The following is a 25,267-nucleotide window of genomic DNA, read 5'->3' on the forward strand; positions in this document are numbered from 1 at the left end:
ATGTGATATTCAAAAGCACTATAAAAAACACACAACCCCACAAACACACAACCTGTATTCATAAATGCATTGACTACAACAGCAAACGATAAAGGATGCTGAGAGCAAGAAAATTGTCCAGAGGGCCTGCAGTAGCCATTTGCAACAAGGTCATCTACAATACAACAAAACTCACTATCTCAAGGCATCAATCAACTGCAGAGCCACCAATTGAGAAGGAGAAAAGGAATGTGCTAGTTCCCTGGTATGTGAGCATGGTCAACAGAGAGAAATTATTACAACAGCAGACTCCAGTGATGGATCAGATAGTTGAATTTCCAGAACATTCACCTCACTCTTTAATTCGAATTACAAACTTTATCAAGAACAAATTAGGTATTACAGATATAAAGATATTCGATTTGAAACAACAAAAACTTTCAGAGCCTCATGAACGTGAATTCACCACTGCAGTGGCAGAGATTTGTGATTACATGGTCATCGGTACTGGAAAATCGAGTAAGCATTGTAATAGCACTTTCATTGAATTGAATAAAGTTTTAAAATCTGAATATAATACGATTGCCTCTGTAGAAGGTAATATTAATGCAAATGATGAGAGAAAAAGGAAGAGAAGACTAGAGAAGAAAAATAACTATTCAAAAGCATTGGGTAATACATTACTGTCTTCTTCGAACAAAGAGTCATGGTATATGATTGATTGTAATGTCGATAATATCTTCGTTAGTATTTTAACACCTAATAAGAGAACAATTATGAAGTTAGAAGAATTATATTTACCAGCTTCACACGAATCGCCGGTCAATGAAGATCTCAATGAAATTACAAATGAAAACCCCCTAGATACTCAGCCTGGCTCTATGATGGATGTTAATGACGGTAATAATGTTTTAGCTGGATTAAAAAGATTGGCTCTTCAAAACAAAAGAAATTATTCCACGGTGAGTCAAGCGTGTGCTACTGAAAATAAAATAAAACATATTTTAAGGCAGGTCGATGAGAATAATCTTCGCACCATGTCCTCAGATCTTATAAAAATATTAAACATACCTCAAGATAATCAAATAATAATTTTAGAATTCATTAACAAAACTTTAGAGTCTATGATCAAAACTTCAAAGGATAACTTGAATATTGGCTCTTTAAAATTATTTTTTGATTACCATTGGCCAATAAGCATGGAACCAACTAAGTCTATCAAATATTGGGAGAAAAGACAATCGTTTCTCTATCTTTTAAACGAAATTGATCCAGTAAACTATGGTCCAAAACAATATTATTGTGATTATTTAGTGACAAAAGTAGTTTCAAATTCTGATATTACAACTTTTGATTTTGAATCATTCTTAAAATTGACAATTCGATCAATTGAACGTATTGAGGATCCGAAGTACTCTGATCTCGTGAAATATAATCACTATTTGGTAAAATCACTTAAGTTAATTCGGAATTATTTGATCTTAGACAATGGAGAAACGATATCTTTATTATTAAACACCATGATTATTAAGAATAAAAATAAAAATACAAATTTAAATGCATTATATGAGGTTATTGATTATTTGGTATCTATCTCTAGTGAACGTAAAGTTATGCTAGATAAATCTATCGTGATCCCAATAATCAATACTTTAGCCGAGGTGAATTCTTGGTACTCTATTTGGAAAATATGGGATCAACTAGGATACATGTCGTCATATAAAAATGACACAAGGCCATGGTATGATCTGATTAATTTGGTAATTAAGAAGGGGGATAAATCAGTACATGAGCACTTTATCAATAGCGATATGCTAATGTGGATAAAACGTAATGATGTCCTAGTTGACGATAAATTAGGCTCAGCTATCACTGAGCTGTTCCAACTTGTAAATAATGAAAACTTTGGTAATGCTGATTTGAAGAAGTACTTACTCTCACATAATGAATGACCATCTATATATTAATATCTAAATATTTAATATCAATTATATTCTTGAAATTTAGATTACAAGTGCTCACCTTTGAGAAACATTCGACTATGTTTAACATCTATAATACTAAATAATTTATCGTTTACTCATTCAAATGCTTAGTTAAATAATCAGCAAACAAATGAACAATTCTATCTTTTTCCATATCTCTCACCTTATTTAAACTTATAAATTGCCTTTTCAATCTTTGTAATAATGGCAATGTAACACCAGAGACTGGCAAATCCACATATACACATCCATCTTCGTTTATGTCTTTAACATCTTCGGAAACAATAATTCTAGGGCTATATTTCGAGCCAATTGATTGTGCTATTTTTACTTCGTTCATTATTGTTTTTACAACTCTAGTGGTTTCCATATCAAGCATTTGCATAAAGTTAGTCTGGGATGCAGGTTTTAACAAAGTAACAGAGTTTGGCTTCTGAAATGCACGACTTAATGGATCTCTATTATTTAAAGATTTGCTAGATGTAAAAATAGCGCTAGATATATCATTAAAATATTCTTTAGCTGTATCCTGGTTAGATAAAATAGCAAATAAAGGTGAATCCCAACGTGATAGACCATTTGGTTCTTCATAACGTTGGATTAATTGGGTTAACAAAGTTTCATCCCATGGATTTGGAGAGTTTGTATTCCATTCTAGTATAACATCTACTGGGCACATTGTCTGAATTAAACAGAAAGTTGAAGAGCTATTTTTAACTTCACAATGTAACTGATAACGGAAACCTTTGATATAATTTAAAGAATCTACAATTACAATATTAGTTTTCGATAAATCTCTTTTAACCGCAGACATGATCTCAGATCTTAGCTTTCTTTCATCATGGGAGTTAGCGTAGTTTTCATGTTTGATACCTAAAGTTTCATCACTATGGTATACTATCTTATACTTACTTAAAGCAGGTTCATTTTTTATCTTCTCTTCTAATAATTCTATTAGTTCTTTTGCCTTTGTAGTTTTCCCACTACATGGGTATCCAGAAAATAAAATTAAAGGCATAGGTAATATGTGTATTTCATTCACCTATGGCGGTCCTTGTAATCAAATCTAAATAGCAAGATTACTTTAAAACTGAAATTATAGATCATATATTCATAATGTTTTATTTATATTCAATATTTCATCTCATCGCATATTTCAATAATTTCAAAATTTTAGAAAGCACTATTACAGTTAATATAGTGTCATTCCAATGTTATGGATAATAAAACTAAAAGGTTATTGATTTAAAATTAATAAGTTAATGGATATGATAGGTTCATAACCATTTGGATAGTCTATCATTGCATGGAGTGAAAAACCCAAAGTAACGCTTAAATCCTGCCTCAGAGATATGAGGCAATACCTACCACTTTTTAAAAATGGATTCTTACCAAGATACTCTTTCCCTAATTACAATATTGTCACAACAGACTTTAAAGGTCATCAAATGAAGGCTATGACTAGATTCTTTAAAATACTACCTCAGTTGAACTTCATTTTAGAATTAAGAGATCTGCGAGCACCTTTATCCACTAGAAACCCTCTTTTTGATCAACTTTTACTTCAAGATAAAAGCAGAAAAGTGAAAAAACTTGTAGTTTATACAAAGAAGGACATGATGCTGTCTGGTAACAATTCCAATGAAAACCAAGATATAATACAAAAATTACAGAACTGGCATGGGGCAATAAATGAAATGTTTATGGTGATAAATTGCAATGATAGACAAGATGTTTCTAATTTACTGAAAGTGATCAAATATCAAAAGGAATTATTCGAAGATCAAAATGACTTACTGCCGATGGGATATAAAGTTCTAGTTAGTGGGATGCCGAATGTTGGAAAATCTACTTTGGTTAATGCACTTCGTGGCATATCAGGAGCTACAAATTCTCAGAAAAGAAAGAATAAAGTAGCCAGAACAGGAGGTCAAGCTGGTGTCACTAGATCAACAAGTGAGTTGATAAGAATTTCACCAGATTCTGAGTCATCTGCAATTTACTTGATTGATTCACCTGGAATCAGTCTGCCGGGTAGAATGACGAATTCCACGAATAAAATGCTACCACTATCACTATGTGGGTGTGTGAAAAGCAACCTTGTTGACCCTACAATTATCGCAGACTACCTGTTATATTTACTGAATCTACAAACTTCTAAAGCATTCGAAAGATATCCAGGTGAACTAGAGGATCCAAGCAACGACATAAATGAAGTTCTAACAAGACTTGATAAAAGTTCTTCAAGGAAAACTAGCAAAAAAACTAGATACAGCAGATTTATTATTGATGGCGAGCCAGATTATAATTCAATAGCTGCAATTTGGGTAAATAAATGGAGACAACATCAAAAAGGTGATGTTGGTGTATTTTTTGATCCTGAAATTTTGTTAGATACAACTGAATTCAGTTACAAAGATTACACGAGAAGAGAAACACAGAAAATTCAAGAATACTTTAATATTGGTGATAAAATGAAGAAGAAGCATGCCATGGCACCTACTATACGAAACGTCGATGATTTATTCTAATATGTTAATAACTAACCTGTAAGTAAGAAACAGTTACATAATTGTATATGAGAAATAAAGCTATAACTAATTTCTTACCAACCAATCTCAGATAATCTTTTGTTATTGTCTGAAGAATGTCCTGGTTTTGTAGGGATAGATCCAATTGAGATACCGGGCATTAGATCGCCTAAGTCTTTAGATACTTCTAGCAATTTTTGTGGGTCATTATAATTTGTTGTAGCTTCTACAATGGCCTTTGCTAATTTTTCTGGATTCGATGATTTGAATATACCAGAGCCAACGAAAACACCATCGCAGCCTAATTGCATCAGTAAAGCAGCATCTGCTGGAGTTGCAACACCACCAGCTGCAAAATTAACAACTGGTAAACATCTTTTAGAAGCTACTTCTTTCAACAAGTCTACTGGGACTCTATATTCTGCCGCTCTAATCTCTAATTCAGAAGTTGATAAATCTTTCAAAGATTCTATTTCTCTTGTAATCTGGTTTATGTGTTTCACAGCTTCAGAAACATCACCAGTGCCTGCTTCACCTTTTGTTCTAATCATTGCAGCACCTTCGTTGATTCTTCTTAGAGCTTCCCCCAAATTCTTGGCACCACAAACAAATAAAGTCTTGAACTTTTTCTTGTCAATATGATGTGTCCAATCGGCTGGAGTTAACACTTCACTCTCATCAATGCAATCGACTTCTAACGTCTCCAATATCTGTGCCTCTACAAAATGACCGATTCTAACTTTCGCCATGACAGGAATTGTCACAGACTCCATAATTTCTTTAATCATTTTTGGATCAGACATTCTACAAACACTACCTGTTTTCCTCATATCGGCTGGGATTTTTTCCAATGCCATAACAGCACAAGCACCAGCTTTTTCAGCAATTATTGCTTGTTCTGGTGTTACCACATCCATAATGACACCACCTTTCAACATTTGGGCAAACCCACTTTTAATTTTGAAGTCAGACATAACAGTTTTCAAATGGATACTCTTTTGTGTTTAACTAGTACTATTAAAAGTAATAATATTACTATGTTAAAACTTAGTTCGTAAAATATACAGTCATATATATACACATGTCCGTGTGTATGAAAGAATAGATGAACGAATGTCTGTGTATGGGAAATATCAGGCCCAGTAATACTGACCACTGTTTAAAACAGAGTCATTCCATTCACACAGCACGTTCATTATTATTCAACATGGAAACCATCCTGAGCTACTGCAGCTAGTAGTAATCCTACGATTCGCTGAATAATAAAACCAGTTGGTAGACAATCAAGTTGCCATAATTTTGGATAACCCTTCTGTGTCTTTCATTTCTTATTATGCCTGATATGTTATTCCGTCGCAATATGCAATTGTCCAATTTAGGGCATATGTCCCAAAAGGTCCATAACTTTTTTCAACGATGAAACGAAGACGTCTCTGAAATATCCCCGTACAAATTCCGAAAGTTGTTATCTAACGTTGATTACTTAATGTCTTTGTCAGCACAAAAATATACCAAAAGAGACGTATGTCCCAAATAGGAAATGTTTTCGTTTTTGCTGCACAACCTATCTTGGATATCGTACTGCAACAGCCACCAATGAGTTATTTCTCTCTGCATTGCATTGCAATACAACCGTCTGTCAATGATGAACATGTTTGTCACTCTTCAGTCCATCGATTGCTCCCACAGGAATCATAAATGTTAACCGCTCGACAGTTCACCATTGGTGCACGGCTCAGGGAAAGTTTGTGACAGGCACTAAGCATATTTTATCAAGTCGTCATATCCATTCGTTTATATATATGTGTGTATGTGTATGTTTGTATGCTGAGGCAATGAAACTTCTTGGATGTCTATGTGTGTTGTATTTTAGTTCCATGACAACATAAGATATATTGACTTGTATATACCGATTAAATGAAGAATATAATTATTGGTGTGTTGGCATTACAAGGTGCCTATATAGAGCATGTTAATTTCTTAAATACTTGCATTGCTGATGGTGACTATGGGATAAATGGCTTTGATATAACAGTTATTGAAGTTAGAACCTCTAAAGAACTCCAGAAATGCAATGCGCTGGTGATACCGGGAGGGGAATCGACCTCGATGTCATTGATCGCAAGAAGAGTAGGGATATTTGATGATTTAATTGCCTTCGTACATGATAAGAATAAAGTAATATGGGGTACCTGTGCAGGATTGATATTTCTTGCAAAAAAAATAGATAACGTTGATCACAATGCTGATATATTGGACACGCTGAAACTTGTTGATGTTAGTATATTAAGAAATGCATTTGGAAGACAATCTCAAAGTTTTATTAAATCTTGCGATTTCAGCTCATTCATTAATGATTGTGATGACTATGAGACTGTATTTATCAGAGCACCAGTGATTAACAAAATATTGGATCCTGGTACTGTAAAAATATTATATTCACTCGAATATGAAAAGGAATCCGGTGAGGTTGATAATCTAATAGTGGCAGCTAAACAAAATGATAATGTATTGATCACTTCTTTCCATCCGGAATTGTCTGATGATTTTAGATTTCATAAATATTTCATAGAAGATTTTGTTCTCAAATAATATAATACATAGTTTATCAGATAATGTATACTTCTTCAATGTATCGATTTATGTTAAAAAGCTGGATTCTATTATTGTCATATAAATTTGATGGTACAATAATAAAATTGTTCACAGTTTTATTAATACTTACCAGACTGATATAATTTAATTTATTTGTGCTGGATCTCCCAATCATCGATTTTACTATATCCTTGCAATTCTCTATGATTTCAGGTTTAAGGTAATGTTCATTTAATCTATATTCTTTCACTTGCTTCTTTCTATTTTGTTTTTTTATCCATATCTTTTTTTGTTCATGAGCAGATTCTGTAAACAATATAGGTACCAAACTTTCCTCAGCATTCCACCATTTTAATATTCGTATATTTTTCAATACTAGTTCCTTGCAACTATCGGGAAAATATATCAAATTCATGTCCAGATATTGGATATTATTTAGCTCTAATCTATTTAAATTTTCCCATTTACCAAAATCTCCAATTCTGCTTTTAAAAGATAACTGCTTGACTCTATTGATTTGAATTTCTGTTATACGTTTACGAACCATATAACTAATAATTCGACCGGGGTTGTCTCTAACGCCCTGCAGGTTGACTAAAGTCTGATATAATCTGTCAGTTGTAATAGTAAGTTTAGAAAGATTTTTCATATTTTCCATCCTTTGAATAATTGCAATAATATTTTTGTCATTAAGTTTATTTTTAAAACTGATGTCAAGTGCGTCAGTATTTTCAGCTTCTGTATCAGTAACACTATCTTCATTATAATTTGGAAGGAAATCGCTTTCAGCATTCTCATCTTCATCTGAATTGAAATGAATTTCGTTTATTTTAAGGTACATATCGTGTTTACCGAAATCATCCAACGTTTTTTCAAATACTGATCCCATTGAATTAAGATGATCTATATTTAGTCTTAAATAGTCAATTTTACTTTCAGTTTCAATTGCACTTGATCCCCTCACAATCCATTTATTATATTCTTTGAAGGTATACCATACCTGCAGGACGTAATGTTCATCAAAGTAAGCCAACCGCAGTTTACCATCTAATTGTATCCAATCTAAAGAACCGAGTACTTGTCCTCCATAAAAATGATTGATTCTCATGCAATCGAGCATAATTGAATCATATCTTAACCAAATCGCATGGTATAGCCACTTTTCAAATAAATTTGAGTGATTAAGCATTGCAAAAATAGGTTCAAATATCTTGTAATAGGTTTGAATTCTGGTCTTTCTATTAGATTTAGCTTTTTTACTAACAGGAATAGTATTTTCAGTTCTAGTTTCTTGAATATTAATTGAAAATTTATTAGAATCAAAGTTACTGTTCCCCAGCATTCCATTCAATTGCAGATATATGTTTTTTCTAATGTCTATAGGCAGGTCTAGGAACTTACAAACGTCCATTTCAGCAAGTATTCTATATTAGCGGATATGCTCCAAGATCTACAACGTTCATCGATATTAATATAGCTTTAGCACTAGAAATTCACTTGGTTGAGAATTCAAATTTAGTCACAGTATGAACTTATAACACTACCTTGATTTAAACCAAATAATCTCATCTCATCTCATCACACCTCATCTCCTCCATTTTTGTCCAAGTTTTACGTGTTACGCGTCCCATCAGTAAGACACCTTTTCAGCATTAATACATGTTATAAAATCTTTTACTTAAACTATAAAATATTCATGATGTTCTTTAACTGAATAAGTATAAAAGGTTTTCAATATTCCTCTACGCTGTAATTGGTTTTTGGATTTACACAAATGTGTACTTTAGAATAGAATAACTCTAATCAATTAACAGTTGATCGAGTGACGATGAGCATCAGTGAATTGAAAATTCATATCAAGACCTGGGAGCATCAATTTATACAGAAACATGATAGAGCTCCTACAAAAGAGGATATAAAAACACTCCCAGATATTAAACAATTGTACAAAAAATATTCGTCGTTGAAGAAGGGTGCAACTTCAGAGAAAGAGCACAAAGAAACAGGACATCATAATTTTAATAGTAATGACATATTAAGTAGAAATGTAACTTCCAATCATGAAGAGATAACAGAGATAGATAATAATAGAAATATATTTGCTAGTCCTATAAGGAAAATAAAACAAGAAGATGAAACATTTGGACCAACACCTCAAATTTTTGGGAAAGCTATAAGCATATTTGATATGAAAATATCCCCAATAAAACAAATATCTTTAACGAACATTGAAATTTCTACACCTAGTAACTTATCACCTGCAAGTACAATATCTGCATCATCACCCAATTCATATTCTCGAGAGAATTCTACTGTTTCAGATGTCACTATTAAGCGTCGATTGCAATTTAATATCACACCAATATCCTCCCCAAATAAAAATTCTGATTTAGTCCCAGACAGAGATACTGAGATCTCAATGGGCAATAGCATAGAGAAAAATAGATTGCATCCTCCTAAAACATTACATTTAAAGTATGGGCCCAATTCTCCATTGAAGTTAGAAGATCAAAACGTAAAGATCAAACTTAGAAGAACACCAATCAGAAGAACAACATCCCAGTATAAGAGAAATCTTGAAAGTAAAGATTCCTTTAGCCCTTCTCCATTGCTGAAAAGACCATTGACAAAATCTATATTAGAACTTGCACAGGAACATGAGGCTATTGTTGAAGAGTTCACACAGTTGAATGAACAATTAAGAAAGGAGAAAACGGAAGTTGAACCGTCAACAAATGGCTATATATCTGACAATATAGACGAAGAGATGATCTCACAGACTGGTATAAGGGATATATTTAATGAAGATACCGAAGAAGTAAGCAAATCAAAAACTGTCAAGGTTAAAAGAAGGAGGGTTATTCGTCGTTACGAGCAAGCAACTAATGATAAAAATGCTATACCATTAAATTTACATAAGGAACTGATAAAGCTTAAAAAAGAACAAGTTAAAGGTTATATGAGTAATGAGAATGATAGTGAAGACAATTCTAATAGTGATGATAATTCTGAACTAATAGAGTCAGGTGAGACAGATAAATCATTGGCCGGGTCTAAGACTAAACCAAAGAGAAAGAGACCAAAGAAATATAATTTGGTTAGTAATAACTTTAGAAGATTAAAATTACCACGCAAAAATAAATTTAAAGGTCGCTGGGGTGGAAGAAGATAGTGCCATTCAATCCTATTTGACTGCATACTATTGCTTTTAGTAAATGTTGTTTTATTAATTTTTATGCATGGATCTATAAATATAGGTAATTATATACTGAATTAAATAGAAATTCTTGTTAAAATATATTTATAGTATGTCTAACTTGTTAATAGTTGTAACATACTCTCAATTTTTTGAGCTTCTTTGGCTTTATACACTTCTTGTCTTATTTTTGATCTTAAACTTTTTAACATCTCTTGCAACACTGGGGACCTATCAAGGACTTCTCCATATAGTTCTAAAACTACCACGATCCAGTCGGCTACAACAGGAATAGATCTAACATCTTCGATACCTTTTAAACACCAATTCAATAATGGTTCAAGAGAAGTTTCATCTCTTCCATATAGTGCAACTCTAATTTTCCCACGTTCACGTAATTCTTGCAAGACAGTTAAAGTCAATTCCTTAGCCATTCCGGGTATGAATGCACTATCTAAAGCTTCTCCCCATTTAAATTGGTTAACATATTTTTCGAAAGCTTTAATACGACGTTGTGGCTTAACTTTATCATCGTGAATTATCTGTTCCTGGTCACCTTTGTATTCAGATCCACGCATCATTCTTTGGAAAGCAGAACTCTTATCAGCTCTTGTGGAAATAGATTTTTTTGTGTCTTGTTTTTCTTTTTTCTTAGTTCTAATAGCTAATAAACCAGATGATAAACCAGCTACTAAATGACGATTACCTTGGGCATCACCTGGGGATACACCACAACTTAATACAGCACCTGAGAACTTCCAACCAAATTTAACAGAGAAATTATCTAAAGGATCAAAGACTTTAACATGACCATCCAAAGATGAAGCAATTAAAGCACATTGAGATGGTGCATCGAAATTCTCGACATAATCTAAACATGTTACAGTTTTATTAAAGTTACCTCTCTCATGTAATTTTTTATTACTAGTTAAATCCCAAACTTTAAAGTTATTACCACCTGCAGAGATCAATTGAGTTGGTGATATAGCTAGAATATTTTCTAGTGGTTGTTCGTGATTTAATGAGAAAACTGGTTCTGAGCCACTATTTCTTGTATCATACAATCTTACAATACCATCATATGAACCTGTAGCCACTAGATGAGGAGCAGAAGGAATAAATGTAAGTGTACGGACGTAATCAGAAGCGCCAGTTAATTCTAAAGAAGGTTCATACGCATATGAAATATCCCATAGTCTTGTAACTCTATCATCACTTGCTGTTACCAAAGTTTTGGAATCTTGTGAGTGAAACTTTGTGACATGAACTGGATGAGTGGATACGTTAATAGATAATAATAAAGTTCTTGGATTATAACTGTCAAATACAGATACCAAACCGGTAGCATCACCGGCTACTAGTAATTTACCGTCATTTCTAAACGATGCTGAGTAAACAACATCTTTAAATCTAGAAAATGTTTTCACAACTTGTCTTGTTCTGGAAGAAAATATTTGAACTCTAGTGGAAGATGTGACAGCAAAATCATGAGTATGTTGTGGATTGAATGCAATATGAGTGACACTGTTGTGCTCTTTCACTAATTGAGTCGAAGAATATTGACGCCAGTACCTTTGCTCAGGCGTAGTTTGCTGAGGCAATAGAGGAGCCTTTGATGTAATAATTCTTTGTCTCTGAGAAGACATTTACTTTATATATTTGTTTGATTTTTTGAGTTTTAATATATTTTCTATTTCAGTAGATACAATGTGGTGTCGTAAGTTTTCTCAACACAGCATATACTCAATGAAAGCTACTTCTTGAACTCTGGTGGTGGCTCCAAATAAAACCTTTTGTGCTTAAATTAGAACAGGTTATATCAAATATAGTGATTCTAACATTTGCACTAATGATATCAATCTAAAACCACTTGCTGATGAGATGAGATGAGATGAGCTCTCAAAATTTTTTTTGCAGTTTGGAATTTTTCACTTTTTAATGTTTCGTGAAAAGCGACTCACAGTAATGAAATATAAAAATAACATAAGAAATAAGAGCCCTATCTGGATATTTCAGTATATTTTGATACTAAATTATATTAAACTTTCTGAAAAGGTTATATGTTTTTATTACTTTGTTTAAAATTATAGAGTTTAATATTCATTCTGAGATTGCCGTAAGGTTCTTTTGAGTTTCAGTGTGCGTTTTGACCGTCTTAATTTTTGGTGATTTGAGCGAACCGTACGTGGAATAAAATCATATATCACTCTCCCCTATGTCTTTAAGTTTACAATCAGTTATAGCTCCATTGCCTGCTACTGAACGTAATTTTACTACTCATCTATCTTATGATGAGGCCACCAATTCCATTGCGTATCCATGTGGTAAGTCTGCCTTTGTTAGATCATTTGATGACGATAGTGTGGTTCAATTCACTGGACATACTTCTGCAAATGTAACAGTTGTTAAGTTTTCTCCAATTAAAAACTCCCAATATTTATGTTCTGGTGATAGTTCTGGTAAAGTAATTGTTTGGGGTTGGAGCCGTGACCCTGAAACGAAGTTAGTCGATATTAATATTAAATCTGAGTTCCAAGTCTTAGCTGGTCCTGTCACCGATATTTCTTGGGATTTTGAAGGTAAAAGATTATGTATTGTCGGTGAAGGCCGTGACAGTTTTGGTGCTTTCCTTTCTTGGGATTCTGGGAATTCCTTAGGTGAATTATCTGGTCATTCAAAGAGAATCAACGCCTGTCATTTCAAACAATCAAGACCAATGAGATGTATCACTGTAGGTGATGATAGTAGTGTGGTGTTTTTCCAAGGTCCACCTTTTAAGTTTAGTTCAAGTGATAGAACACATCACGATCAAGGTAAATTTATCAGAGATGTCCAATTTTCACCAAATTCTGGAGATTTTGCTGTCACTGTTGGTTCTGACAGAAAAATCTGTTGCTTTGATGGTAAAACAGGTGAATTCATCAAATACATAGAAGATCCAAATGAAGAAATAACTGCTGGTATTTTTGCTTTAAGTTTTGTCGACGAAACTAAATTCGTTACTGCTAGTGCAGATGCTGTCATTAGGTTATATGATATTAATGAATCAAAAGTTTTACAAAAATGGAGTTTACCAGAAAAAAGTGTTGCAAACCAATTAGTTGGTGTTGTAACAGCCAAGGGTGGTCAAATCATTGCTTTAAGTTTAGATGGTAAACTAAATATTTTTAAGATTGGTGAAAGCGATGCTATTAGAACTATTAAAGGTCACAATAAAGGTATTACTGCACTAGCCGTTAACCCACTAATTTCAGGTTCCTACGATGGCAGAGTTATTGAATGGTCTGATGACAACTCTAAAATTAAACAAAATGATGAACATAATAATTTAGTTGTTTCTATAGATAATAGCGATGCAACTCAAATTGCTACCGTATCGTGGGATGACACTTTAAGAGTGAATGCAACTGTTAAGCATAACTTTGCATCACAACCAATGGTAGCCACTTCTGATGATAAAAATAGTGTCACTGCTGTCATTACTGCTGATGATATTTTATATGTTGTCAACTCTCAAAGTGGTGAAATTGTTCAAGAAAAACAATTAGCTGATACTGCCACAGCAGTTGGTTTGACTGGAAGTTTAGTCGCCGTTGGTTATGAAAAATCAAGAGAAATTGAAGTCTTCAAATCATCTGATTTGAATGAATCCTATAAACTAACTCAACCACTACAGGCCACCCCATCTTGTTTATCTATATCACCATCTGGTTCCTATTTAGCTGCCGGTGACGTCATGGGTAAAATCGTTCTATATGAATTAAGCACAAAATCAGTTAAGACCTCTAGATGGAGTTTCCATACATCACAAATTACTTCTATTGAATGGAGACCAACTGATGAAGATGACGAGGATTATGTAGTTACAGGTTCTACCGACACAAACATCATTATTTATTCTGTCAAGAGAACAATGAAGACCATAAAATACCTGAATGCTCATAAAGGAGGTGTTACTTGTGTGAAATGGAAAGATGGAGAAACGGTTGTTAGTGCTGGTACAGACGCTTGTATTAAACAATGGTCAGTAGATTTCAGTTAAATTGATAGTTTTCGTATATGTCTACATAATATAATTGGAAAAAAATATAGATTAAATACGAAGTATTCTTTTATTACCTAAAATATGATTTCATAATTATATGTTGTGACGTATAGAGTATCTATTGATTAAAATGTCTTGAAAGCTTCGGCCATTGGGGTATCGCCGTTACTCAAAGTAATGACTTTTCTAGTTGTAGACTCGGGGTGTTGAAGCGATTCAGTAACTGAGAGAGCAACATCATCCATTGTTATTGGCCATTGTTCACTTTCAGTTTTTGATAAATCTTGTTTCTTCAACATCTTTCCAGTTCCTTTATTTTCGTTGAACCAACCTGGTTGAATAACTGTGTAATCCAAGTCTGAGTGAAATACGTATTGGTCGGCTGCATTTTTAATGATGTAATATGGTTTGAAACCTGGAACCACATCCCAGAAATCTCTATCTTGTGCTTTTACTGCAGAAATTAAAACAAATCTCTTAACATTTGCAAGTTTACAAGCGTCAACCACTTTATTGCAACCATCTAAATCTACCAAAAGAGCGCTACTTTCACCGCCAGCACGGAAATTAGCAGCAGCAAAAACAACAGCATCGTAGCCTTTGATAGTATTGGCAATCTCAGCAACAGTGGCCTCTACAATTGAAGTCACTGCAGCAGTTGCACCATCCTTGAAGAGTTCGACTTGTTCCTTCTTTCTGACAACAGCCATAGGTGGAGCAAACGCATCTGATTTGATCAATAAGTTCATCACTCTGCCACCGATTCTACCGGTAGCACCAAAAACAGCAACTTTTAAAGGGGACATTTTTTTTATTTTAAACTTGTATATGTGGGTGTGTGTATGCTTTTTTTTTCAACAGGGAAAGCAATAAATATCGTATAGCTCGCAATTGAATCGGGAGTTTTTATTGTCTTTTCTTAGTTAGCTGATTCTATGTATAAGATAGCCATGCAAATGATCAATTATAAAAACAATATATCTCATCCTTTTATGTCAATTGAAAATAAAAAAGTTCCCTGATGCATTCTCGAAGATTACCTGATCGGGAATTTAGCATTCCCCATACAGAAATAGTGCCGTGTTCTGTTTTTTCTTTTTCTTAGGGGTCCACTTTCTCAGAAACAGCCGCAGAGCTTTACGAAATTTCAACGGAGGCAGGGGCGACGGGGCTTTGCGGGGGACAGACGGCCGTATTTCCGTTTAAACCCGTCGCACCGATGCGGTTTCTGTATGGGGGGTATGGGCAGTGAAGAGACAATGCTTATTAATTGAACTAAGCTTACCATTCGACAAGCGGTGTTTGTGTTCTATTGCCAGTCTGTTCTGGAAGGAAAGGTTGTTTACGAGACTCAATTTCGTCACGACTGGCAGTGACGAAGTAGTCGTATATTAAGAAGACACTCAATCGTGAATTCCTGACAACAGCCTCAACCTCAAAAATCCGTAACACAAAGGTGCAAGATAAGTCTAAAAAGAATAGATGAGTAGTTATTCGTTAGCGTGACGAACCAAGATTGCAGGTAGGAAATACGACAGAGCAGTCACCGCAATTGTGGTTACCCGGTTTCCCGTTTTTTATAACTGAAATTTGTAATCAGAAAGTAGGAGAACTTTAAAAAATAGGCTCTAGATTCTTTAATTACTACCAGTTAGAAACCGTATGATTATATAAATTACATTCTTGTTCCAGCTGTATAAGCTGATTTAAATATCTCATACACATTTTTCATTACCCACCAGATATATATATATGGGAATAATAACACTGAGTTCATACAACTAGAAATTTCATTAGTACAGCGCTTATTAATAGTTACAGATCTTAATATTAGAAAGGAAGGTGCAGTAAGTTCATAGGCTAGTAAGCAATAAAAAAAAGAAGAATTAGGTTATATTAGTCACTCGAGTACAAAAAAAATGAATGTTTTAAGATTACGATCTAATGCTGCTGTTAGATCGTGTTTGTTACTCGGTCAGCGCTCACAAATACCTACAGGTTTGGGTTCTACTGCTATTTGGAAGAGAGGTTTCCATCTTAATAGTATAGCGTTTGCCAAAGATGAAAAAAGTCCTTTTAATACTTTTATAGGAAAGAAATGGATAGTTTGAGAAGGGAAGTATCCAAGTCTGATTCAGATTTCAAGACGAGTAAAGAGTGGGGAGAGGCAGGTACCGTGATTGTGGATAGGAAGATGGCTAAATTGAGTGCATTAATTAAGAAAGAGAAAATGCAATTGCAATCAAAAAAAGAGAACTCGAATAAAGATGTCGTCGATGAAGATTATGTTAATCATCATATCGAAAATGATAGTACTCCTCAATATAGCGATTTGGAGAAAAGAATTAAAGAGAAAGAACTGAAGTTGGAGTATTATAACGTACTTAAAGAAATGTTTAAAGATAAACCTTCTATAGACGTCAGTAAGTATCTTAATCCAACTATGAAAATGCAGGATGAGAAGAAGAAAAACAACAATGATAATAATAATAACAATAATAGTAATAGTAATAGTAATAGTAATAACTCCAAGAAAAATGAAAGCGAAAAACCTCCAGAAAACTTCAATGATCAAATTAAATTGATTTTTCTGTCTTTAATGGTTTTGTTTGCTCTAGAGGCATTTATTCCAGGCGATTCCATGAGAGAAATATCATGGCAAGATTTTTACAACGATTTATTGTCAAAAGGGTACGTCGAAAAGTTAGTTGTTGTGAATAAATCATTGGTTAGAGTTGTATTAAACGATAACGGTAAAGCACAAGCGACGGTTGATTCTGGAAAAGACATATTTTACTATTTTAACATTGGTGATATTGAAGTTTTTGAACACAAACTGAAAACAGCTTATGAAGAATTAAACATTCAAAATCAACTTGAACTTCCTGTAATCTATGTTCAAGAGGGAAATTGGGGGAAATCACTATATCAAATACTACCAACTGCCTTAATGATTGTAGGTATTATTTGGTTAACACGTAAATCAGCACAATCTGCTGCTGGTGGTAAAAATGGAATATTTGGTATCAGTCGTTCAAAAGCTAAGATGTTTAATTCGGATACTAATGTTAAAGTCAAATTTAACGCTGTGGCTGGTTGCGATGAAGCAAAGGAAGAAATTATGGAATTTGTTAGCTTTTTAAAAGAACCTTCTCGTTATGAAAGAATGGGTGCAAAGATTCCTAGAGGTGCTATTTTATCAGGCCCACCGGGTACAGGTAAGACACTGCTAGCCAAAGCTACTGCTGGTGAGGCAGGTGTTCCATTTTACTTTGTTTCCGGTTCTGAATTTGTTGAAATGTTTGTAGGGGTTGGTGCAGCTAGAGTTCGTGATTTGTTCAAAACCGCTAAAGAAAATGCACCATCGATTGTATTCGTTGATGAAATTGACGCTATTGGCAAAGCCAGACAGAAAGGTAACTTTTCTGGTGCAAATGATGAAAGAGAAAACACTTTAAATCAGCTATTGGTTGAAATGGATGGTTTCACTTCATCTGACCATGTTGTCGTTTTGGCCGGTACTAACAGACCAGATATCTTAGATAAAGCGTTATTGAGACCTGGCAGATTCGATAGACATATAAACATTGATAAACCTGAATTGTCGGGAAGAAAAGCAATATTTGATGTCCATTTAAAGAAAATCAAGATTTCAGATGATATTTATGATTTGAAAAATAGATTAGCAGTTCTAACTCCTGGGTTTTCTGGTGCGGATATAGCAAATGTTTGTAATGAAGCAGCTTTGATTGCTGCAAGAGATGACTCCCATTTCGTGGCATTAAATCATTTTGAACAAGCCGTTGAGAGAGTTATTGGTGGTGTTGAAAGAAAATCCAAAGTATTATCTCCAGAAGAGAAGAAAACTGTAGCATATCATGAAGCAGGACATGCTGTGTGCGGATGGTTTTTACAATTTGCTGATCCACTTTTGAAAGTCAGTATTATCCCAAGAGGTCAAGGAGCGTTAGGTTATGCTCAATATTTACCAGGAGATTTATATTTATTAAGCGAGCAACAATTAATGGATAGGATCACGATGGCTTTAGGAGGTAGGGTTTCAGAAGAGCTCCACTTCAAATCAGTGACAAGTGGTGCCAGCGATGATTTTAAAAAAATTACTCAAATGGCAACCTCAATGGTGACCCAACTAGGTATGAGCAAGAAGATTGGATGGATTAATTTCCAAAAAAGAAACGAAAACGATTTGACGAAACCTTACAGCGAAGATACAGCAAAAATTGTTGACGGTGAAGTGTATCGCATAATTCAAGAAAGTCATGCTAGATGTAAGAAACTATTGCAAGATCACGCCGAAGGCGTTGAGAAAGTCGCACAACTATTATTGAAGAAAGAAGTTTTAACCAGAGAAGACATGATAATGTTGTTGGGTAAAAGACCGTTCCCTGAAAGAAACGATGCTTTCGACAAATATTTGAACGAGAGGGACAACAACCCCGAAGAAGCCAGAATTTAGTTTGACAAAGTATTTGGTTTTTATTTAACAGGTTGGGACCCTCCAGTGCTCCTCACCTTTTTCTTTTCGATTTTATTTTCAAAGGGAACCATACACATACATACAATTGCATTACCATAAATTAAGCAACACGAATAGGCATCAGATTATAATATTCCCAATTTCAAACTCTACGTTACATAGAAAATAATATCAAGAAGCATGTAAATAATATCTTTTCAATAAATAATAGTATATGTAATGTTATTTATCTTATTTTTTTTCATTTTACCAGCATTTAATGGCCTAATTGAGTATGCATTGATGGACAATTTGTACCAACATTTCAACCATTCGCTCAAACAACACTACAGCATATCCAGCTGCGCTACCGATCTTATCTTTACAGCATGGTTTTACAAACTTGTGATATTTTTTCAAACAAAGTCGAAATTGAATTTCCCACTCAATCATTAAACATGTATGTGTGTCCATCTAATGCGTTTGCGTTGAGCAGAACACTGAATTATCACTAGAATTAGAGTTGAAAGTTACCGAGAGCGTATGTTTCTTGTTGAGCCCTGGTGTTGTTTAGTAAGTTGCTGATCGGTATATATATTGCTCTGCTTACTTACTACTTTCAGTAACAATCACTTTGCTCATCCGAAATCAACAACAACTATACATGGCGAAAAGCATAGCCGTAGGCAAATAGTGAACATGAAAATGAGGAAGAAAAAGAAACGCCAGAGCTCTGTAGCGTGTAAATATACCGCAAAAGCGTGGTTGAAAACTAAAACCAGCAGCGCACAGCACCTACAAGGTGCTGTGCGCTGCAACAAACGGCAAACCCGAAACGGAGGTAATATTAATATCTCATCTTCCGTGCGTTTATCCTCCCAGCGACTTACTTAATCCTGTCCGGAAACGGAAATCCAGATAAAGACGAAGTGATAACCAACCGTTTCAGACTCTGCTCTATCCCCTCTCTTCTTCTTCTTCTTCTTCAGCATGAATATGTAAGTCCCTGTGCGCTAGAGTCTCGTTCCCCCACCACGCCGTGCCAACAAGCGTTTGTGTAAGAAGAATATGCAAACTGCACGTGTGCAACAATAGTCTTCGAACTGCCACAAACGAGAGAAAATGCGGACCGCCTACTCAAATAAGAAAAAGAAAGGAAGAACAGCACCCCCAGAAGAACGGAAGAGGGAAGAAGAACACGGATACTGAACTCCGCCGACAGCGCGGATGGTTCTCCGTTTGTTATGTTTTTTTCTCTCTCTAGGCAATATTGAGTGATCGTTTTGGGTTTTATAATTTCCAGATAAAAAAAGGAAAAACAGGAAAAATACCAATTAATGTAATTTTCTGGTGCGGCCGTTTCGGATGCTTTTTTCGTTCCGTCGACTATACTGCATTCTCGTAATAGAAGCCAATCAGCCCAGCACTCCCGTCCCGGGACGGATCCGCCAGGTTCTCGTTCGTAAGTTTCGCAACTCGCAATTGTGCTGCTCTGCAACCGAAAAGTAAAACAACTACACCAGTTTCTCTGGGTTTTGTGTTTTTATTGAAATCATCAAAAGTGTCCAAAGAGAGACCCGCACCCGGCAATACATCATTCTCAACCGTTTATCGTTTCTTTTTAACTAGTTCCCCCCTCCTCTTTGACTCCACCTCCCGGAGTTGATACTACTTCTGGAAAATAACTTTCGAAATCAATATTGCTGTGTTCTACGAGATCCACGCGAGTTTTCTCAAAACAAAGATAATACAATTCCCTGTCTGTAATCAAATCAACTATATTGAACTTCCGGTTGGTTTGGAAATTGAAAACACCATCTTTTACAATAAACTGCACAGTAACTTGAAATTAGGTTAAGTGTATACACATTGATTTATTATTCGAACTTCCGACTGCCCCTTCTGCCTCCCGTCGCGTCCTACATTGATTGATTTCGATGTTTCTAATCTTTCATTCGATAAGTGAATGAAATGGTGTTATCTTAAGAAAGGACGAAAAGGAAAAGTAAAATGTGGCTTCTTTTGGAAGTTCGATTGCCATGTGCATCAAAATCAGTGCAACGTTCTCGAACTTTGACGCTAGTTATCTGATGAAACAACAAACAAGAGTCTCCATTTGTTATTGAAATTAAATTGTCATCTCATTAATCATGTTCGTTTCCGGGATTATTCTTGAGTTTTATAAGCTTTGGTATCTTATCTTTTTACCAGCCTTAGGCAGTCGTTCAAAGTCTAAACGATTTGAAAAGTCCTTTGCATCCTAATATATATATGTGCGTGTCTGAGGGGAAACTATATTTTGCCAACACATCACTTCTCGTCTCGGTCCATACACTTTTGAGATCATACAGGCTTGTTTTTAACTTTGCTTTTTTCCCCATCAAGGTTAAGTCCACAAAACATAGCGCAGTAGTATTGGACTATAGAACACAAAATGAAATCAATTGACAACTCCAACGTCAATAACACTGAGGAAACTCAACTGTTGAAAAATAATGCGGTGAATAATAGCGATACATCTCTTGCGAAAAGTGGTGGATATAACTCCATCGTCAGTGGTGCTTCATCAGATTCAAATAATAAACCCAAACTCGACCCTATCACAAAATATAATTTAAGTTTAAGCAAAGGACCAATATTGACATCCCTGTGGTTAGGTTCCTTCTTATCGGCATTGGATGCAACTATTGTTGCTGTCATCATGAATAGAGTTGCAGAAGACTTCAACGCCTCAAATCAAAAACAATGGATAGCAACGTCATATTTATTAACAAACACTGCATTTCAACCTCTTTATGGTAGACTCTCCGATATCATAGGAAGAAAATATACCCAACTAATAGTCCCTTTTTTTTTTGGAATGGGGTCATTTTTAACAACATTTTCCAAGACTCTACCACAATTTGCATTAGCAAGAGCTGTTGCAGGTATTGGTGGTGGTGGCATAAGTGCCATGAGTAGTATTGCTGTAAGTGACATATGCACTGTAAAAGAAAGAGGGATGTATCAAGGCTACGCAAACATCTTTTACGGTGCTGGTCAACTTATTGGTGCTCCAATCGGCGGTCTATTGATTGATAGAATCGGGTGGAGAGCTCTATTCGCGTTTCAAGTTCCAATGGTAGCAGTTGCCATGTTTTTGAGTTTCACTTACCTTAATATTAAATTAGCACATCTACCTCCAAAGGAAGAAAGGTATAAATGGAAACACTTGTCAAAATTGGATATATTTGGTTCCATCACTTTGGTCATAACAATCGGTATTTGTATCGTGATTTTATCAGATAATGGATTGAACAGAATGGTTTTAGGTGCAATGGGATTGCTAAGTTTCGGCCTTTTCCTTATAATCGAAAAATACTATACAAAACATCAAATTTTGCCATTGAAATGTTTACAGGGAAGTTTCGGTTACGCTTCTTTAACAATCATAATATCCACTTATGTCATTTTTGGTGAATATTTTAGAACACCAATTTACCTACAAGTTATCCAAAACTTCACAGTTTCTCAATCAGGTATTTTCCTATTATTCCCAACTATTTGTGTCGCTGGAGGTTCCGTGCTAACTGGTAGGGTTTTAAAACAATCAAAAATGGATTTGGAAAAATGTTCTTATCAGCTTATATTCTACAGTGTGTGCACTCAATTTGTAGGGCTATTGATGTTAACCTTGTTGATCAATTATCTACATATTTTTAACTCAAACAATACAAAACCAGGTGTCGGGAATATTTTCCATGAATTGACGACAGTAGACTTCTCATGGAAAATAATTTTCTGCATTGCAACATCATTGGTAACATTTGGTTACGCCAGTATTTTAGTGGCGACACTGGTTTCGATCGTGCACACCGTGGAAAAGAGTCAACAAGGAAGCATTACAGGTCTATTTTATTTATGGAGATCATTAGGTAATGTATTGGGAACCTCAATAACGTTAATTACCTATGAAAATAATTTGACAAGCAAATTATACAAATTTATGTTCGAAAATCCGGAGCAACACATGGACTATATATTCACAATTGAAGAATACAAAGCATTAGTAAAAAACTCAGGGTACTTAAGATCTCATTTCTCGAAGGACGTTGTTGAAGAATTATTGGCTGTCTATAGAAATGCATTTGTCCAATCATATATACCAAATTTATTAATCTGCTCCGTTGGTGTAGTTATTTCATATTTATTAATGAGAAGTTATAAACCACAGCATAAAACCTTGCTACATTGTTAAATTTAGCAACATTCTGCATATGTCATGTCAAATCAAAATGAAAAATTTACTATTTTATATATCCATTTCAATTATAAAGCATTACATCATTAAATTCTAATAATAATATTCCGACTATAAATTAGCATTTAATATTACTTTAGCCAATAGCTTTAGTTTATTTCCCAACATTTTTATTGATTGTCAGATAAAAGTAAATAATATATTCTATTTTAAATAATCAACGGTACTTAAATAATGGATTTAGTTCAATAATCTTAATTTAATGTTGCTTATGATTTTTTTGCCTATATAATCTTTAAAAATTTCAGAAATTTTTCATTTAATTGTTCGATCGAGATTTCGGAATCTTCTCTTGATAATAAATACAGGGCATTCGGAAAGAATGTGATGTTATAAAATAGAAATTGATTCGATGAGTTCGATTCGTAAATGTATATATCATGAAAGATATTTTAAAACTTTTATAAACAATAGGATATTACTGTATCTTATTCAACAGGTTTTATGAAAAGGGGAGGTATGCATTAATTGGTCACTTTATACATTCAAATTCCTTTTACATTATTAACTAGGGGATATAATAAGCATTGAAAATAGTAATATATGACTCAATAATTGATTATTACTTCAAAAGGTTTCTTTGCGGTGTATAAATAAATTCAACAAATAATTTAATAAATAGCAAGGGTGCTATTACTTCTGCTTTTAACTTCTGTTTACAGATCATCATAATCCAGGGTTAATAATTTATTGGATGGATAAACTGTTCAGATGAGATATATCATCCCCGTTAAGTACAGAATTTTTAAGCATGCTTTGCAGTCTGTGTGTAAAGTTTCGGTTGTATTTCGTAGATTCAATTATACCTGTAGTAAGTTGGTAGTTCCTGAAGCACCATCCGACAAGATTTTGGGTTTGAATGATTTATTTAAGAGGGATCAAAATAAGAATAAAGTGAATTTAACAGTAGGGATATATAAAGATGAAAAAGGATCGGTGACAACATTACTTTCGATTTTAGAAGCTCAGAAGATTGTAGAAAAGTCAAATAATCATGATTTATCATATTTACCAATAGCAGGACATGAAGGGTATAGAAAAGCTGTTAAAAGGTTTTTATTTGATGAGTGCGTATCTAAAGGTGAAATAATTGAGCAAGAGAGAATAAGTTTAATTCAAACATTAAGTGGTACTGGTGCATTAGCAATTACCTCAAGATTTCTTTCAACCTTTGTCAGTGATACTGTTTGGATATCTGATCCATCCTGGGTTAATCATGACAATATATTTGAAAAGAATGGTTTTAAAAATATAAACCATTATTCGTACGTTAAAAATGGAATATTGACTGTGGATGAATGGTTGGATGATTTGAAAAGAGATCCTGGAAAAGATAAGTCCACTAAACCACAAGCAGTCGTTCTGCATGCCTGTTGTCATAACCCAACAGGAATTGATCCCACAAAAGAGGAATGGGAAAGAATCTTAGATGAAATTTATAATTTAAATATGATACCCATTGTAGACATGGCATATCAAGGTTTAGACACCGGTAATCTTAAAAATGATGCATATTTGTTGAAAATGATACTAAACGAAAAGAAATATAAGTCTTGGAGCAATGGTATATTTGTATGCCAATCGTTCGCAAAAAATATGGGTTTGTATTCTGAGAGAGTTGGCTCATTATCCATTGTAGTCCCTCCAAACAGTGAAGGATTAAAAAAAAATATTGATTCCCAATTACAGAAAATAGTAAGAAGTATTTATTCTTCTCCTCCAAGTTATGGTTCTAAAATTGCATATTCAGTACTCTCTGATCCTATATTAAAAGAAAAATGGTTTCAAGACGTCGAAAAAATGGTTAATAGATTGACTCATGTACGGATGGAGATGCATAAACGTTTAGAATGGCCGGATTTGATAAACAAAAATCAGCAGCATGGTATGTTTTACTTTATTAATCTCAATGAAAAACAAATTAAGTACCTAAGAGACAAATATTCAATATATCTGACACTAGATGGACGGATGTCTTTAAGTGGAGTGAACTCATCGAATATAGATTATGTCTGTGCGGCATTAAAGGATGCAATTTCATAATATGTAGTGACTATTTCATCCTAATCAAATTAATGTAATCAAGCAACTTGAATAAAACAGGACATAATATATTAATTATTAGGTTAAAGATGCTTTTGTAAATAATTGTAATTAAA

At 34.1% G+C, this 25,267-nt stretch overlaps 13 protein-coding genes across 13 annotated transcripts; 8 read left to right on the plus strand and 5 right to left on the minus strand.

Annotated features, from left to right (window-relative positions):
* Window positions 1-95: 95 nt before the first annotated feature.
* On the plus strand, window positions 96-1,931 carry ATP25 (Atp25p; the record flags this gene model as incomplete). The annotated part of the gene is made up of 1 exon (XM_003686530.1): window positions 96-1,931. One exon carries the CDS (start codon window positions 96-98, stop codon window positions 1,929-1,931), a length of 1,836 nt encoding a protein of 611 aa, XP_003686578.1.
* A 124-nt stretch (window positions 1,932-2,055) lies between these two features.
* Window positions 2,056-2,982, minus strand: KTI12 (Kti12p; the record flags this gene model as incomplete). The annotated part of the gene is made up of 1 exon (XM_003686531.1): window positions 2,056-2,982. The coding sequence occupies one exon, from the start codon at window positions 2,980-2,982 to the stop codon at window positions 2,056-2,058; it is 927 nt and encodes a 308-aa protein (XP_003686579.1).
* Window positions 2,983-3,316: 334 nt separating this feature from the next.
* MTG1 (putative GTPase MTG1) lies at window positions 3,317-4,495 on the plus strand (the record flags this gene model as incomplete). The annotated part of the gene is made up of 1 exon (XM_003686532.1): window positions 3,317-4,495. The coding sequence occupies one exon, from the start codon at window positions 3,317-3,319 to the stop codon at window positions 4,493-4,495; it is 1,179 nt and encodes a 392-aa protein (XP_003686580.1).
* Window positions 4,496-4,569: 74 nt separating this feature from the next.
* Window positions 4,570-5,469, minus strand: SNZ1 (pyridoxine biosynthesis protein SNZ1; the record flags this gene model as incomplete). The annotated part of the gene is made up of 1 exon (XM_003686533.1): window positions 4,570-5,469. The coding sequence occupies one exon, from the start codon at window positions 5,467-5,469 to the stop codon at window positions 4,570-4,572; it is 900 nt and encodes a 299-aa protein (XP_003686581.1).
* Window positions 5,470-6,412: 943 nt separating this feature from the next.
* Window positions 6,413-7,087, plus strand: SNO1 (putative pyridoxal 5'-phosphate synthase; the record flags this gene model as incomplete). Its single annotated transcript, XM_003686534.1, has 1 exon — window positions 6,413-7,087. One exon carries the CDS (start codon window positions 6,413-6,415, stop codon window positions 7,085-7,087), a length of 675 nt encoding a protein of 224 aa, XP_003686582.1.
* Window positions 7,088-7,103: 16 nt separating this feature from the next.
* Window positions 7,104-8,501, minus strand: CTF13 (Ctf13p; the record flags this gene model as incomplete). Its single annotated transcript, XM_003686535.1, has 1 exon — window positions 7,104-8,501. The coding sequence occupies one exon, from the start codon at window positions 8,499-8,501 to the stop codon at window positions 7,104-7,106; it is 1,398 nt and encodes a 465-aa protein (XP_003686583.1).
* Window positions 8,502-8,918: 417 nt separating this feature from the next.
* SLD2 (Sld2p) lies at window positions 8,919-10,262 on the plus strand (the record flags this gene model as incomplete). Its single annotated transcript, XM_003686536.1, has 1 exon — window positions 8,919-10,262. One exon carries the CDS (start codon window positions 8,919-8,921, stop codon window positions 10,260-10,262), a length of 1,344 nt encoding a protein of 447 aa, XP_003686584.1.
* Window positions 10,263-10,402: 140 nt separating this feature from the next.
* On the minus strand, window positions 10,403-11,932 carry UTP15 (snoRNA-binding rRNA-processing protein UTP15; the record flags this gene model as incomplete). The annotated part of the gene is made up of 1 exon (XM_003686537.1): window positions 10,403-11,932. One exon carries the CDS (start codon window positions 11,930-11,932, stop codon window positions 10,403-10,405), a length of 1,530 nt encoding a protein of 509 aa, XP_003686585.1.
* A 569-nt stretch (window positions 11,933-12,501) lies between these two features.
* AIP1 (Aip1p) lies at window positions 12,502-14,328 on the plus strand (the record flags this gene model as incomplete). The annotated part of the gene is made up of 1 exon (XM_003686538.1): window positions 12,502-14,328. One exon carries the CDS (start codon window positions 12,502-12,504, stop codon window positions 14,326-14,328), a length of 1,827 nt encoding a protein of 608 aa, XP_003686586.1.
* A 128-nt stretch (window positions 14,329-14,456) lies between these two features.
* Window positions 14,457-15,137, minus strand: TPHA0G03120 (uncharacterized protein; the record flags this gene model as incomplete). Its single annotated transcript, XM_003686539.1, has 1 exon — window positions 14,457-15,137. One exon carries the CDS (start codon window positions 15,135-15,137, stop codon window positions 14,457-14,459), a length of 681 nt encoding a protein of 226 aa, XP_003686587.1.
* Window positions 15,138-16,429: 1,292 nt separating this feature from the next.
* YTA12 (m-AAA protease subunit YTA12) lies at window positions 16,430-18,808 on the plus strand (the record flags this gene model as incomplete). Its single annotated transcript, XM_003686540.1, has 1 exon — window positions 16,430-18,808. One exon carries the CDS (start codon window positions 16,430-16,432, stop codon window positions 18,806-18,808), a length of 2,379 nt encoding a protein of 792 aa, XP_003686588.1.
* Window positions 18,809-21,242: 2,434 nt separating this feature from the next.
* On the plus strand, window positions 21,243-23,045 carry VBA1 (Vba1p; the record flags this gene model as incomplete). Its single annotated transcript, XM_003686541.1, has 1 exon — window positions 21,243-23,045. The coding sequence occupies one exon, from the start codon at window positions 21,243-21,245 to the stop codon at window positions 23,043-23,045; it is 1,803 nt and encodes a 600-aa protein (XP_003686589.1).
* A 774-nt stretch (window positions 23,046-23,819) lies between these two features.
* Window positions 23,820-25,151, plus strand: AAT1 (aspartate transaminase AAT1; the record flags this gene model as incomplete). The annotated part of the gene is made up of 1 exon (XM_003686542.1): window positions 23,820-25,151. One exon carries the CDS (start codon window positions 23,820-23,822, stop codon window positions 25,149-25,151), a length of 1,332 nt encoding a protein of 443 aa, XP_003686590.1.
* Window positions 25,152-25,267: the final 116 nt, after the last annotated feature.

This window comes from Tetrapisispora phaffii, chromosome 7, assembly GCF_000236905.1.
Source record: "Tetrapisispora phaffii CBS 4417 chromosome 7, complete genome".
Lineage (NCBI taxonomy): Eukaryota > Fungi > Ascomycota > Saccharomycetes > Saccharomycetales > Saccharomycetaceae > Tetrapisispora > Tetrapisispora phaffii.